This window comes from Mustela putorius, unplaced genomic scaffold, assembly GCF_011764305.1.
Source record: "Mustela putorius furo isolate JIRA1106 unplaced genomic scaffold, ASM1176430v1.1 tig00000905_pilon_pilon_pilon, whole genome shotgun sequence".
Classification (NCBI taxonomy): domain Eukaryota; kingdom Metazoa; phylum Chordata; class Mammalia; order Carnivora; family Mustelidae; genus Mustela; species Mustela putorius.
Window position 1 is genome coordinate 257,089 of NW_025421511.1, and position 16,256 is coordinate 273,344.

General features: G+C 38.7%; 1 protein-coding gene across 1 annotated transcript in view; it reads left to right on the top strand.

Moving 5' to 3' along the window:
* Positions 1-4,986, top strand: part of GPM6A (glycoprotein M6A) — a 151,817-nt gene extending 146,831 nt beyond the window's left edge. Inside the window, exon 7 of the mRNA XM_004775558.3 lies at positions 2,856-4,986. Within this exon, the coding sequence (XP_004775615.1) occupies positions 2,856-3,008 (153 nt within the window). The 3' untranslated portion in view covers positions 3,009-4,986. The remainder of the gene's footprint in view (positions 1-2,855) is intronic.
* The last annotated feature ends 11,270 nt before the right edge of the window (positions 4,987-16,256 follow it).

Here is a 16,256-nt window from a genome sequence, read left to right on the forward strand (position 1 = left end):
AATTCCTTCCCTTATGGTGCCAATACACTGAGTTTTCAGATATTTTGTTAATTTAGTATCATGCTCATTGCTCAGCATTTGAGATAGAGTGTATAAGCCTCTACATAAGAATTTTATTTCCAAATGAGGAACTTAATAAGATCATGGTGGCTAATTAATTGGAGGGGTCACAATAATACAATAAGCAAGGGCTTTATAGTCTCAGCCTAAAATCAGGTGCTAAGATACACCCTGGAGAAACAGGTCATGTTCTGGGGATGATGGTTCAAGTTCCCATGGTCCCAAGCAGCACCCAGCCCGGCCGTGAGACAAGAGGAAAACATCTCTTCATACACACATTCCCGTGCAATGGGTAATTGTTAGGGACTTGTGCTTGTTCGGGCAGCACACTCTAGTGTATAAGAGGTCTAGCAAAGCACTTTTTGTAAAGAGAGAGGTGTGTGATAAAGCATGTGTTCATATTTGCTACGTGTGTGTGTGTAAAACTGTAAAAATGCATACCATTAGGCATACATTAGTAAAAAGTACTTGTATAAATGAATAATATACTTAAATGTCCCCAGAAATGCTTACTCTGAAATGATTCTATTATCAAAAAGATCTTAAGATAATAGAAATTCAGATGCTATGTGTTTCTTAAGGAATCTGTGCTTTGCATAAACTCAGATACTAAGTTATAAATAAATTTTATTTCAAACTATAAGAGTTTAGAATATTATTCTTAAGTACTAGCATCCTTTTGACTATCTAAATAAATGCATAGCATAAATTCCTTAAGAAATAAATAACATCTGACTACTGATTGACATCGGTATTTCCCACTCATTAGCTCTGATAGTAGTTACAATTTTAGGAGACAGGAGGAATATAACAATAGTTATTGCTTCTGCTCCTGGTACTAATACTAGTTCCAATAGTACTGATGTTTGCTCATATTTCTTTAAGCCTTGCTCTGTTGAAAGCACCGCCAAATGGTTCAGCACATAAATACATTCAGCAGTCATAATATAGCCATGTCACTAACCTCATCCCCAACTCCTTTGGCACTCGAAGTACACTACCATCATTACTTCTGTTTTAGAGATGAGAAAAATGAGATGAATCCTTCTCTAGCAAAATATTTAAAACGTCATCTAAAATTTAAGGCAAAGATGGTAAGAATTTGTACGAAGACTAATGTAATCTACTCCATTTGTTTTTTTGAAGGCATTAGAAAGTTCTGTAGACGCTAACAGAAGGGGTCTGCTTGGCTTTGTGCCAGGTTCCGGGGACCTCTGTCCACCTGCCAAGGGACAGTCAGAGCCTGGCAGCTGGTGTCCCCTGAGGCGAGAGGAAATGTCTGAACACGACTGCAAAGTGCCTATTTCTGAACTAGAAGGACGCTGAAGCTCTTTTCAGTATTTCACTCAGACATATTTAATAATAATTTAGGGTTATATATTTTCAGGAACCTTCAGGAAGGTTTATATACATCTCAAAATATATTCATTCGTATGAAATGTATTTTGAGTATCCACTACTTGCCAAACACTCTCCGCAGTACTTAATGTCTTCTGAGCAATGCGGCACAGTCCCATGTGAATGTGGTCGTGTCTGTAGCCTCTGTTCAGTCCTCATGGATGTGGTGATGAAGCCTGTGATCACCATGGAAGTGACAGGGGACAAGAGTACAGCTCACAGCTCTTGCTTGCATGTGGCTTACGATTTCCACTACACAAAGTGCAGAATTTCAGAGGAAACAGAACATTCTGAAAATTCTTACTGGTATTCTTCTTGGTCTGCATCGTTTCCCATATTGCTGTGTCAAAATTGTCATTTTTTTTTCTACCTGCCTGTCGACTACCTTCACATATCACAGCAGTCTCCATTTAGAATGGACTTTGTGTCCGTGATGTCGATCTGTCCTTTTCTAAAACCATCCTACCTCCTGTCTTTCAGTGTACTCTTGGCTAATCAAATTGTTAGTGTTCTATTTTATTAAATTACGGACAAAAATATTGCCCACCCTTTAGAACTCAGATCAAGTAAATAATTAACAATGTAGTTTCCCTTTCATATTCACCCATCAAAAGCCGTCATTTGGAAAACTGCTTTGTCTCTCTCTATGGACCAGGAATGAGGTAAAGGGAGGAAAAACAAACAAGTGATCTCAGCTGAGTGCTTTCAAGTCCAAACAGGAACTTCATGACTTGAGTAACTATGCTACTCGAGATAGATCAGGAGCTTCCTTTGTAAGCATGCACTCTTCGGGCTATTGCGAATGCATGCAAACCTACAGAATCCATATGGCACAGTACTTGCTCTCCTGTAGTTTGCAATCTAAAGGAAACTGCAAAATTCAGCTCATGGAAAATTAACTTGACAATTAAATCTGCAGATTTATTTGGGGGTTTCCATGATCCCTCCTTCTGTTGCACGGCAGGCAATACCATAACCGCCCATTAATTCTAAGTTGTTTAGACTCAAACAGTGTAAGAGACCATTTTCTGTTAGGGACGGGAAAGCACAGATACAGGATCATGAGATGTATAGTATGTTGGTGTGGGTAGGTGAGGGCAAAATGAACAGGGAACATCACATAAAGATTAAGAATCAATCTTGGCTACTCCAGACTTGAAAAAGAAGGAGAGAAAGAGGTTCTGAAAGGAAGGGAGCGGAGAAGCTGCTGTCATGTAGTCAGAGACGGGAGAAGGAATAACAGATTTTTATTGTTCCTCTTACCGCAGAAGTTCTGCTTCCGTCTTATGAGTCACACAGCCTATAAGCATATAATGTGAACGTCTCTTTCCTTAGAGCAAGGTGTAATGAAGACGCTGAACAGCCTTCCAGTGTAAATTATCTCTGTCTTTGATCAGGTTCACTACCTTATGGTTCTGTCTGCCAACTGGGCTTACGTGAAAGATGCCTGCCGGATGCAGAAATACGAGGACATCAAGTCGAAGGAGGAACAAGAGCTTCACGACATCCACTCCACTCGCTCCAAAGAGCGGCTCAATGCATACACATAAATAAGTCCTTCCTGCCCCTCCCGCCATTCAGATGCATTGGTGTTTAATGAAGGGCCATCCAACCACCCAATCTTTGGAGAACTAAAACGGAAGTGCTTCTCATCAACGATGTGTAGGGTGACTTAGGAATCACCCGAACACCATTCCTTGCTGTTTAGCACTTCATTTCCTAATTGGTTAAATTGGTGTGATCAGATCTCTTCTACAAGCTCCTATCCAGCCTTTTCCTTTTTTTAAATTTCTCAAACTCATTACTAATGCTGTCAGATTGGAGATACTAACATTGTCAAATGCAGACATTTATTTGATTTTTTTAACTGCTTCCCATGTGTTAATACAGAACACCTTTTGCATTATTTCTTATGTTTTGGAAAGAAAAATAGCTTTTTATACTTTTTAGTTTTGATTTCAGTAACTAGTTTAACTACAGGTAACCTTCAAAGGGACCATTGTACATTATGAACAATAGACAGAGACGGTATCGTTAACAACTCTTCTCGGAATCTGGAAATCCTGTCTGGAGATGAGCGGCCACGTTAGTACAGGCCCTGGTTCATGTTTTCATTGATCTAAGGTGCAATTTCTAAATTTGTAAGAGTAGGTTAAAAAAAAAAGAAGTGCTTCTTATCTTTGTTAACATTGTATTTTTTTTTTCTTGATGTACTTAAAAGGTATTTCTCTCTGATTACTCATGTTTATGTTGTGAGCACGTAGAAACAGTGATGCTTATGCACGGCTAGTAGCCTTCTTGAGATTGCGACACCAGACTTACCTTCTAAAACTTAGTATAGAGACAATGTTAATGGAAATACTGTGAACTCTTGAAGAATGATCTCTTTGTGATTTAAGCAGCGGCTGGATTGGAACTTTTAATATGCTAATGTGGAACATTAATTACCTTTACGAAGGTGGTATATTAAGAAATAAGCACAGTAAACCCTCAGAAGTTGTTTTACCTACTTTAAAAGATTTTAACGGATTGCACCTCTGTAAACTATCCCTCCAATGTGTATGATATATTTGAAAAGGCTTCCATTAATATAATAGCTTTGCTTGCAGCCTTCCAATCTATGTTGGTTTACCTGTAGTGTTTTTTAAAGTGTGGTCAGAGGCCACTCTAGAATGTATCCCTTCCAAGTGTAGTGAGATACCTGTGTTTTTATTTGAAGTAAGTCATTTTAACCAAATGTTCATTCATAATCATTTATAAGAAGTACCTATATCAAAGGAATAAAAAAAAAAAAAACAATCAGTATTACTGGACCAAAATTGGTGTTTGTTTTAACCTTGACTCTTCTTTTGATTCTTTCTAATGCTACAAGAATGCTGTAAAGTGTCTTTTAAAATGATGTAGCCTGACAAGACATTTTTGTCAGTGTATAAAAATTAGGTAGTATTGTGCACTGATTTGACCATTGTGAAATCTTTTCTCAGTGTAAGTGCATTTCTAATAAAATTTATGAGTGAAACAATCTTTGTACAACGACTAGTCATGCATCATCCGTAATTTTACAAGTTCTTGTAGTAGGTAGCGGGGTATTACTAGGGTTATCTGTGGCATGATTATGCATTCTGTAGTATAATTTAATTAATTTGGGGTTTTGCTTCCTTTTTTTTACATGTAGATGATCTTACTGGTTCAACCTTTTTCTGATATATGCAGTATTACAGATATTGAGCAAAAGTATTAATGGGCTTCTTTAAATTCTATATTATAGTGTTTCAGTTCTGTGTCTTAACAGTTTGTGATGATTTTTAAAACTGTCTTTTAAACTTATGTAATGATGTTGATGCTTTTGGCATTTTTTTTTTCCTGGTATTAGAGTTTGTATTTTCACAAAGAGTGCTTTGTAGCAGGCATTACAATTAATCTGTTTTGTACATAAATGTGCCAACAGCTTGATGGTGGCGTTTTTGAAATGTAGAACAAAGTGCTTGCAAAATGTAATAAATACACTTGTGTACTTTGTGTACTTATTATTAGTTTCTGCAGTGTTTTTTTGTGGTTTTTTTTTTTTTTGGTTTTGTTTTGTTTATTCCTCTTTCCTATGTGTGTGCACTCTTTCCAGACGCACTAGACGCTGTCTTTTTAGGATGCTGCTTTGCTCAGTTGAGCTGCCCTCAAGCTGAACTGAGAATTCTGTGTATGACACGGAGCATAGGGAGGCCAGGGAGCTGGGGAGAGGGCAAAGGTGTGAAGGTTTGGAGGTCATTTAATTTAGCAAAATGATAACAATTCCCGACTTAATGCTATTCCCTTGCCTAATTTCTGTTGTTTTGTGTTTTCTTTAGAGCTTCCTAAACTAGTAGAGAAACAAAAAAGACTAATTCAATTCAGAAAGAAAAATGCTTTCTTGGTTCGCTTCGAAATTTCAAGGTGAGAACACTTAACGTGAAAAATACATATATTTTCCATACTCTTTGTTTGAGTTGTAATTTCTTCTGGCCAAACTAGAAGTGATGGTGGTTTAAAAATAATAAAACAGTGATCAATAAAAATCTTAATTTTCACTAGGCCTAAGTAATTGTATTAGTCTTCAATTATTTATGTATTATTTTAAGTAAGTAATATAAGTGCCTGAAAATGTCAGGCACTTAGGTTACAAATATCTACAGTAATTATAAGCAGATCTGGACAAAATATCTTATGTTTTAAGAAGTCACTTTTGAGAGAATCCCATTCTTAAATAAGAATTTAATTATTAATAGCTTAATTATTAGTAAATAATGTTATTCTTTTTAGTGTTTATGAACTCTTCACATAGCAACAAGAAAATAAAGAATTATATGTTGAAGATTATCAATGTGAACAAAAATTTCACAAGAGAATATTTTTCAAAGAAGCCGATCATTGTAAGATAATTATATTTTTAGAAAACTTAAAAGTCCATTTCTGTTTGTAAAAATACACGTTTATCTTTAAAGCAAGTAATTTCCCTTTGGGAATTTTTTCTCTCCTGGCTTTGTGGAGAAATAAATTGACACATAAGCCTTTTGGGAACTATAAAGCTAATGTGAAGACTGAGGACATTACTCACTTTGAGAAGAAATTGTATGTCAGCCAGCTCTGATGTGGGTGTAATCAGTTTACTTCCTCATGTGAAAACGTAGAAATAGCAGATTCTGGCCTATTCACTCAAAGATCAAGTAAACTTGACTTTTGTGTTATTTTTGCCTTTTAGACAAAAGAGAAAGATATCATTTAAAAGTGTATTTCACTTAAGTCATGCTTCACTTAAGTTTACATACGCTGAGCATGGTGGGACTTGAATTAAGCTCTCGTACCTTGAGAACACTCTGGTCATTTCCTGCAAGGTTTTCAGGTATCGAATCATCTGAAGTTCCTGAAGGCAAGTCTATAAAAACATGCTAGCGAGCTCGCAGTGAACCTCTTCCTATTGGCTTACGTAAGCCACGGACCTTGAGTTTCTTCTCGCAAAAGTAAATTTACCTCTTGGATCCTTTAGATTCTTTTGCCCTTTCCCACAAAAATCCAACATTGAAAGTAATTGAAAAGAATGTAGAAAATGCATTAAGTTGAAATAATGCAATAAATTGATAAAATTTATAAGTTGATAAAATAAAAATGCAATAAATTGAAAAGAATGTAGAAAATGCAATAAGTTGAAGTGTTAAATTCAGTATTAAATGAATCACTGAAATACATAAAATATTCATTGAAAAAATACCAAAATGAAATAAAACTTACCTAAGCTGCTGTATTTCTAACCTGTGGAAACCCCCATAGAAGGAAACACCAAGCAAAAGAAAACAAACGATGGGGGAATACAAAATAGGAAAGAGAAGAGATCCAAGTAATCCTGCTATTCGGCTTGGAATAAAAGGGAAAAAGAAAAGTCCAGAGTTAATGGAAGATATAAATTGCAGTGGGGGGGGAGGCATTTTAAAAAAAGAAGTAAAAATTACAAAAACCAAAGATGACAGACACCAAGAAGAAACAGCCTGAAAAAAAAATTTTTTTAAGTTTTTTAAGTGAAAAAACAGCTGAGACCACAGCTTTTCTTCAGCATTGTCTGCCCTAACTCCATGTACTTGAGCAAACACTCTGGCCTCCAGGTCTTGCAAGATAGAACTCACTTTCCACCCGCAACAGCCCAGGACCCGGCACTACAGGTGCTGGTCTCATGAAGTTGCCCAACATCACTGATCGGATCAGAAAATGGGAATGATGTCTGGGTGTGTTAAAAGTGGTGTAATCTGTTGGCTTCTTTCTTGTTTCAACAATTATTTTTGTCTCCTGAGGGCCACCCTGATGGGGACGGTGGTGTCCCACGACAGAGTCAACCCCTCTGACCCATTTCATGTAGATTGCAAGGGGCCATGATCCAAGAAGTGCCTGGAAGGCTGGAGCTGGGTGCATCTGTGTTTGTCACATAGGATACTACTGGGTGTAGGTAAGCCCCAGATTTCTTCTTTGCATCTGTGTTTGTCACATAAGATGCTACTGGGTGTAGGTAAGCCCCAGATTTCTTTGATGGACTTTTCTGGCATATCTAGAAAGTACTGATACTCTTTTCTCAGAAGGATTTACAAAGTTTCACAAAGAACATTCTCATTTCAACATTCCTTTGTTAGTTGATAGGGCAGAGAAGGTTAATTTACGGCATCCGGTAAAAATACACATGACTTACTTCTGGGCTTTCAATTAAGGAGCATTTAGAATTGGCAAGTTCCTTGGTTTCTTAAGATCTTTTTAAATGTTTTTATCACTGTCATTGATTAATCTCTGTAAGAAATCTGTTAATCCCTTGAAACCTTATGTATCACACATATTACAATCTTGTCAATTAATCTGTGAAAGATATAATGGCAGCCTAGCCCTTCACCAGATAGAAGGAGAGGGTTTGCAGAAACGGGAAATGGATTTTAAGGAATTATGACATCATTTAAAGAAAGATTTAATAATCCAGCAGATTACTTTAACACAAACTGAAAGTGCTGCCCCTTCCAAACCTCCCATTCACCTTCTCATCGAACAATAGTACACCACTACCACACAGTACAGCACAAAGCTCTCCAGCCTTTGAGAGAATAAGCTACCCTCACTTTTCTCTCCGTAGACTGTATTAGCAACGATTCCTGTGTTACATCATCTTCCTTAGTAGTAGTGAGTAGCATGGGGTCAGGTCTTCAAGAGACAAAGCAATGTCCTGCCTGAGAACGGAATGATAACAAGCCAGCAGTCTTCCTGAATTATGCCTTCCTGGTCTTACAATAGTTACACTTTCCAAGCCCCCTGAATCATACCTAGTCAGTAATACACCCAGTAGATTGGAGACAACGATGTGACAAATGCAAATGATAGAAAAGTCGTGTTGTAAACATAGAGTTTTACAGTATTTATACAAGTCAACACTATTAATTTTAAGATTTTTCCCCCCTAATTTCTTAATTTCCACTACCTAACATGCAAGATCATCAGGTAATCCTACCTTTTCACAGATAGAGTATCTATTGATTTATATAAAAAGTATAAACTTAGTGCTTGAAGTAACAAGTATGCACTAAGCCAAGTGGAGACTTCAGATGTTAACGTATCACTTGACAAAGCACTTACAGGGTCGGTGCTTATTTTCTGCGTGCGCTCTGCCCCCTTCCATGCACTCTAAAATCATAATTTTCCAATAACTGTACACCATGTATATCTTAAATTGTATGCATTCCACTTCCGGCTTCTGTTTGCTGCTTTTCCTGCTCACTCACTGCTCTGGGACCATGTATCCATTGATCTTGTTGTTCCCCTTATGTCCTCGGGCTTTCCGGTAGCTAGCTTATGTGACACAGTCCCTCATTGCAATCACTCCCTTGGCAAGTCCTCATCCCCACTGACCATGTGTTTTCCTTAAACTCTCACAGTGAAGTGCCACGCTGGTTTAATTCACCTTTCTGTCCGCCTTTGAACCCGTGTCCCTAACATGGCTGAAGAGAACCACACCCCGCCCAATCTCACTCATGTTAAGATGCGCCCTCAGGGCTGTCAGTAAATCGACTCCATTTTCCCTAGAACAAGGGTTGGTAACTTTCGGTCAAAGATCACATAGTGAATCTTGTAGGTTTCATGGACCATTCGGTCTTGGTTTTGTTGCAGCTTCTTATCTCTGATATTGTGGTGCGAGAACACCAATTGGAGTATGTAAGTAAGTGGTCATAGCTGTGCTGCAGAACAGCTTTGTTTCCAGAAACAGATGGTTCCCCGTAGTTAGCCCGAGGGCCAGAGTTCGCTGATCCTGCTCTCTAAGCATTATTCTGTTTCCCCAGATGGTTACTGTAACATAGCTTTCTGGTATCAGACTTCTCATCAAACACTTAATTTCAATCCAGACTTAGAAACTGCTTCCTATATCAGAGGGAGAAGTGAGAGATACCCAGAAGAACATATCCATAATTTCCCATCACTAGTAAATCTGTATTAATATGTATAATGTCTACTTTTTCTCTTTTTAATGTGGATGAATTACTCATTGCTCAGGCCAAACACACTTGATGTATTCAAGATCCCATATCATCTGCCCACTTCAGGGGAGGCATCCCTCCGGCAAATTTTCCCTCTCTTCAACCTCCCCCGAATCACCCATTTTTCACTCTCTAACGGCTCACCCCAATAACAAAAACCAAGCACCGTCTCTTGACTCTTCTTCTTCCTGTCTCCAGCCTATTTCTCTGTTCTCCTTTATGGCTCATCTCTATGAAAGAGATGTGCGGTCCCCTCCAATCACTCCCCTGTCGTTTTCTCTTAACCCCCGTACACGTGTCCCTTGAACTCAACACCCTGTGGAAATTAGTCTTGTCAGAGGAACACATGTCATCCGGATTGTGAAATCAATTCCAGTGCCCTGTTCGCAAGTATCCATTCACTTTCTGTTGAATATTTATTGAGACCACCCTACAGCCACGGGGATGTAGCAGAGGATTAAAGGTAAAAAATCTTTGTCCTTTTGTGATTTATCCTCTGATTCAGGGAAACAGACACTAATAAAAGTAAATCATTCCGAAATAAAGTATTTTTTTTAAAGATTGTATTTATTTATTTGACAGAGATCACAAGTAGGCAGAGAGGCAGGCAGAGAGAGAGAGGAGGAAGCAGGCTCCCTGCTGAGCAGAGATCCCGGTGCGGGACTCGATCCCAGGACCCTGAGAGCATAACCTGAGCCGAAGACAGAGGCTTACCCCACTGAGCCACCCAGGCGCCCCCCGATATAAAGTATTCTTGAGATGAGAGATGCTATGGAGAATAATAAATTAGGTAACATACTCAGGGGATGTTACAAGGTAGGGCTGGGGTGGAGAATCTTCAGAAGTTTCATTAAAAAGATAACATTTGAGGGGTGCCTGGATGGCTCAGTGGGTTAAGCCTCTGCCTTCGGCTCAAGCCATGATCTCAGGGTTCTGGGATCAAGCCCCGCTTTGGGCTTTCTGTTCTGCGGGGACCCTGCTTCCCTTCCTCTCTCTCTCTGCCTACTTGTGATCTCTGTCTGTCAAACAAATAAATGAAATCTTTAAAAAGAAAAAAAAAAGATAGCATTTGAGTTAAGACACGAAAGAGTTAAGAAAGTTGTGTAGCTATCTGGGAAGGAACATTCTGAGCAAATGGAATAGTTGGGAAAACACTGTTACTGGAGGTAGAAATGAAACCAGGGAGGATGAGCAAAGGAAAAATAATTAAGTGAGGGGATGAGGGAACAAATTGCTTAGGGCCTTGCAAGACTCTGGCTACTTCTTACTGAACTTGGAAGCAGTATTTGACACAGTTGGTCATTCCCTCCAACTTGATGTGCGTTCTTCAAGTGGATTTCAGGAGGCTCCTGCTCATGGTTTTCCTACCAGCTCCCTGGATCTGCCTTTTTAATGTTCTTTGTCATTCTTCCTCAGCTGTATAATCTTCTAATACTGTAATCCTGTCCCCATGTCTCAGTAAACAACCTCTAATCTCATGATGAGAAATACCTTCTAAAAACTGATGGCTTGAAATTTATCTTTTCAGTCCAGAATCTTCCTCTGAAATCCAGATTCATTCATCCTAGGGTATCGACATGTTCCCCAGGCTATCTAACAGACCCCTCAGATTTAACAGGTGCCCAGTTACAGGGCTGGTCTTGTCTCAAGAAGCTGTACCTCCTCCGCTTCAGGAAAAAAGGCCATACTTCGGTTTCCTTAGACCCAAATACTAGACTCCATTCTTGACTCTCTCTCTCTCATGCTCCCTAGGAGTTATACCTTCCAAATATATCTAGAAGAAGACCTTCCTGACTTCCACTAAGCAAGAGACTGGGGTTTTTGTTGTTGTTGTTGTTGTTGTTGTTGTTGTTTTGCACTGATTATTCCAAGACATTACTGACTGGTACCCCTGCTTCCATCCCGTTCCTTCCCTTTCCAACCTTCTTTGCTCATCCCAGCAGTGCAAATATCCCCTTAAAAATGAAGGCAAATCAGGTCACGAACTTGCATCCATCCCTTGAAAGCTCTGGGTACCTTAGGAGACTGCCATCGATTCAGGGTTTCCGGGAGGTGGGGTCCCTTCGTGCTCCCTCCCTCTAGCTGTTCTTGGCGGGATTTGGTTCTTAGTAGGCTGTGCTCTGACACCTCACCTCTGCTCAGGAGGCTGAGGGAACTTCCAAGGTATTGGAAGCCCCTGGTCTTTGTTGGGATGGTAAGTATAGTTTGTCAAAACGCACGAACCTGTACACTCACATCCATGAGCTTCCTTTGATGTACATTGTGAATCGTGATGATACCTCAACAATCAGATTAAACGGGGGTGCCTGGGTGGCTCAGTGGGTTAAAGCCTCTGCCTTCGGCTCAGGTCATGATCTCAGGGTCCTGGGATCAAGCCCCGCATCGGGCTCTCTGCTCAATGGGGACCCTGCTTCCTCCTCTCTGTCTCTGCCTGCCTCTCTGCCTACTTGTGATCTCTCTCTGTCAAATAAATAAATAAAATCTTAAAAAAAAAGAAAAACCCAATCAGTTTAAACAAAATTAAAATCAGAAGAAGAAACAGAGAGAAAGTTAAGAGCAGCTTTCTGCGTTCAGATCTTGTTTCCATCGTTGTGATCTTGGAGAAGGTAGCAGTCTCTTTTTGTTTGTTTGCACATCTGTAAAACTGAAATTAGGATAATAAGGGTACCTACTTCATCAGTTTTGCATAATAATACATGTGAGGTCACTGGCAGATGGTGAGATCATTACATTTCTCTGTGTCTCTGATAGCAAATAATGTCAACTTGATCATTGGATTTGGGGGCTGAGATGGACTTTATTGGTCATTTGTTAATTTCTTATTTATAAATAAATAGGCTCAGAGACATTGGATGACTTGCCCTAGAACATATAATAATTTATCTAGCCACCTCATACTCTATCTCAGGCTTTCTGTTATGATTCAACTGAGTGAAGCGTAGCAGAAGTGGGAAGCACCATGCTTTATGTCCCGGATTTCTGCAGGACTTTGGGCTGAGTGTGTCACCGTGAACATGACGTCCCCGTAAAAAAATTAAAGGCACAGTATAACTAAGTATATTAAACTGATAACAGCTTGTTTCATATTATAACTATTTTCATCGACATCTGCCCAAATGACAATTTTTGCTATTTACCATTTTCCCATCGTGTTCATGAGAAAAGGGGAATCTATGTTTATAATCTTATGCTAAAAAGCAAAACAGTTGGCCTTCTATCATAGGCTTTTTTGTAAAACCAGTGTTTTAAATTAGTCATAGTTAAAATGGCAAAATTTTTACCAAAAAAATAGAATATCTGTGTTTGAATGAAAGATTTCCTTATGTGGTACTTTTAATAATAATATTCTGTGAAGGAGTTGGCTGATGATTACAGCTGGTTGTGGCTGATTAATCTATAAGTGATTACGTACCAGAGGGATATCTTTTTAACTGTTTATAAATAGTATTTCGTATTTCAGCCATTAGATTAAAAAATATCATAAAGGCATAGGAAGAGTCTTGTGTCTGGTACCGAAACCCTTGTGTACTTAGGGATCTCATAATTTCAGATTTTTATTAATAGAGAAATAGCTTAAACCTCAAACATTTCCAGTGATGAGCATATTGAGATAAAAATATGAGTTAATGCATAATCAGATGTGAATGTAACATAATTTTAAATAGGAACATCTTTTCTTTTTCTTTTTTTTTTTTAATAAATTACATGGTTTAGGGGCACATACTTTTTTTTTCCTAAGATTTTATTTATGTATTTATTTAACAGAGATCACAAGTAGGCAGTGAGGCAGGCAGAGAGAGAGGGGGAAGCAGGCTCCCCACCAAGCAGTGAGCCCGATGTGGGGCTCCATTCCAGGATCCTGAGATCATGACCTGAGTCGAAGGGAGAGGCTTAACCCACTGAGTCACCCAGGCATGCTGGGAACTTTTTTTTTTTAACCTTTTTTTATTCTTTGTACTTCAACATACCACTGAAGAGCCACTCTCAGAACGCAGAGACATAGTGGGCATGTGACTATCCTTTTTGTTGAGGTAAGCTCATGCTCTCTTCTGGTCATTTTAGTACAGTAGCTCAACCTATATGATCAGTTACACATAGGTATATGTATTTCCATACTGTCATAATATCTACAGCTTTAATAACCCTTTCAAAGGTCCTGAGACATTTTTATCACCTTTTTTGTAATTATCTTCTAGAATTTATATCCTAGGAAACTGACACTAGTGTCTTTCAATGACCTGTCTTAGGGTAACTTTGTAACTGATTTGAGAATGCAAACCTTAGGCAGCAGGTTAATACACTATTTTATTGTATTTCTATGTGTACCTCATTATTTTCAATTCAAATTTTGCTTGAAAGAAAGTTTACTGTGGCTGGTGAAGTTTCTTTGATGTACATTATAGCAGCTACTTGAAGAATGGAAAACCAACCTGAATGGTGTGCTTTTGGGGTAAGCTCACCATTTGACATAAAATATTTTCCCTTAGTAACAGTAAATAAATTACCTAGGGAAGGGATTAGGTCTACGGTTCATAACACCAGAGCTATTTGGACATATGTCTTATTTGGTAGAACTTTACCTTGGCCAAGGACAATAGGTCATGAAGGAATATTTGTCTACAAGCTTTCTGAAAGTATGTTGACTTGCCTATTTGGCTTTTAAATGTGTTTACTTATTTAATGAGGAGTGTGGCCCATCAAAACTGTTGAGTTTGTGTACATCTTGATTTTTGTTTTATAGCTTTAGAGAAGCCTCTCTATTTGAAGAATTCTATGACAGATTTCACCTTCAATTATACTAAAGAAAATCTCTATGAAGAGGAGAGGGTCCCCAGATACCAGAGGGTCCCCAGATGTCAATATATATGTATAGATACATATATATATAAAATACAATGTTATATTATATATATGTAGTAAAGATATATCTATGGCTTTCCATTGCCTATCTAGCTTTGTAAAATGATACTGTAAAAATTCTGTCAATTTTCTCCCAACAGTTGAGTTTATTCTCAATTGTGATGAGGAAAACGGACACAGCTGTCTTTGGATGCAGTTAATCTAGCCTCTTACACTGTGAGTGTCTCTAGGAGGTTCAGGATGGGCCACCAGTCATGTTAGGTTTTGTACTGAATAGGTAAGAGATGACTGAACGTCAAAGGTCAGCTCACCAGTCTTGTTTGACCATATGAGTTGGGGTGAACAAGGGAAAAGAAACTCAAATCCTTGTCCATGTTGCTTTATCTGTAACACAGGAGAGATAACAATACCAATCTTATAAAGTTTTAGGGAGTAACAAATTGTGCATATATGTATACACACACAAACACACACACACCTTGAGCAATCCATCAGATCCACCATCAAATGGTGCATCTATTAGAACTTGGCTTAATGTAGGCAAAATGTATTTTAGCTATGAAATTATGTATTGGCTATCATTCATCATTCACAAAATATTTATTGAATACTTTCTATGTACCAAACACTGTTTTCAGGCTTGTATATATCATTGTAGAAAAGACACTGAGATTCTAGCCTCTCTGTGGATTTTATTCTAGCAGTGGATACGGATTCTTAGGTTAATTTAGGCAAGGAATGATGATACTTCTGATCATTGCAATAGCAGTAGAAGTAATGTGAAGTGGCCAGATTTGGGAAATACTGCTAAGGTAGAGCCAGGAAGATTTCTTCAAAATAAGAGAAGTGTTTGAAAGAAAAAGAAAAAAGACAAAGTTAATCTTATATTTAAGTTTTACTCATAAGGCCAAAACTTGGAAGCAACCAAGGTAAATATGGGAGCGAGATGTCTTTGAGTAGGTGAGTGAATGAACAGACTGTGGCCCATCCAGACAATGGGACATTTATGACTCGGCACCAAGATGAGATGAGCCGTGAAGCTTGGCGCTTGCCAGGGCCAGGGATGGGAGCATTACCTGTAAAGAGTACTTGGAGCTTTTCTGCCTTTCTTCATTCCTTTGGTCACTGTTCACAAATTTTCATAAGGGGACATGTGTCGTAGTGCCTGGTTGATGGGTCGATTGAAGAACTAGCACTTGAATTCATTTCTTAAAGCTGTTTTAACACATTGTCACTACTTTGGTGCCTTAAAACAATAGAAGTTTATTTTCTCATACTTCTGGATGCCTTAAGTCTGAAGAAGCCATTCCATGTCCTCTCCTGGCTTCCGGTGGCTGCCACCATTCTTGTGTTCACCGGCCTGTGGCTATGTCATTCTGATCTCTGTGTCCCCTTCACATCAGCTCCTCTTCTGTGTCTTACACCCTTCTTTTTTCTTTTGAGGACACTCTCCATTGGATTTGGGACCCACCCTAATAATCCAGAGTAATCTCCTTTTGTGATCCTGAATTACATCTGTCAAGGCCCTTTTTCCAAAGAAGATCACATTCAGAGAGTCTGGGTAAACCTATTTTGGTAGTATGGCCATAGATTGGGTAAACCTATTTTGGGTGCTGTATTAGCTCAGCTTGCCATGACCAAGTACCACAGACTAGAGGGCTTAACAGGAATTAGTTCTCTTGCAGTTCTGGAGGCTGGACGTTCTTGATCAGTGTACCAGCAGGGTCAGATTCTGGTGTAGGCTCTTCCTGCAAATGGCCCTAGACCCTCGTGTCTTCATGTGACACAATGCTCTGGTGCCTCCTCTTATAAACATACCAATCCTGTTGGACCAGAGCTATACTCTTTTGTCCTCACTTAGCCTTAATTATTTCCTTAAAGGTCTCATTGACAATACAGTTGTATGGGGCCCTA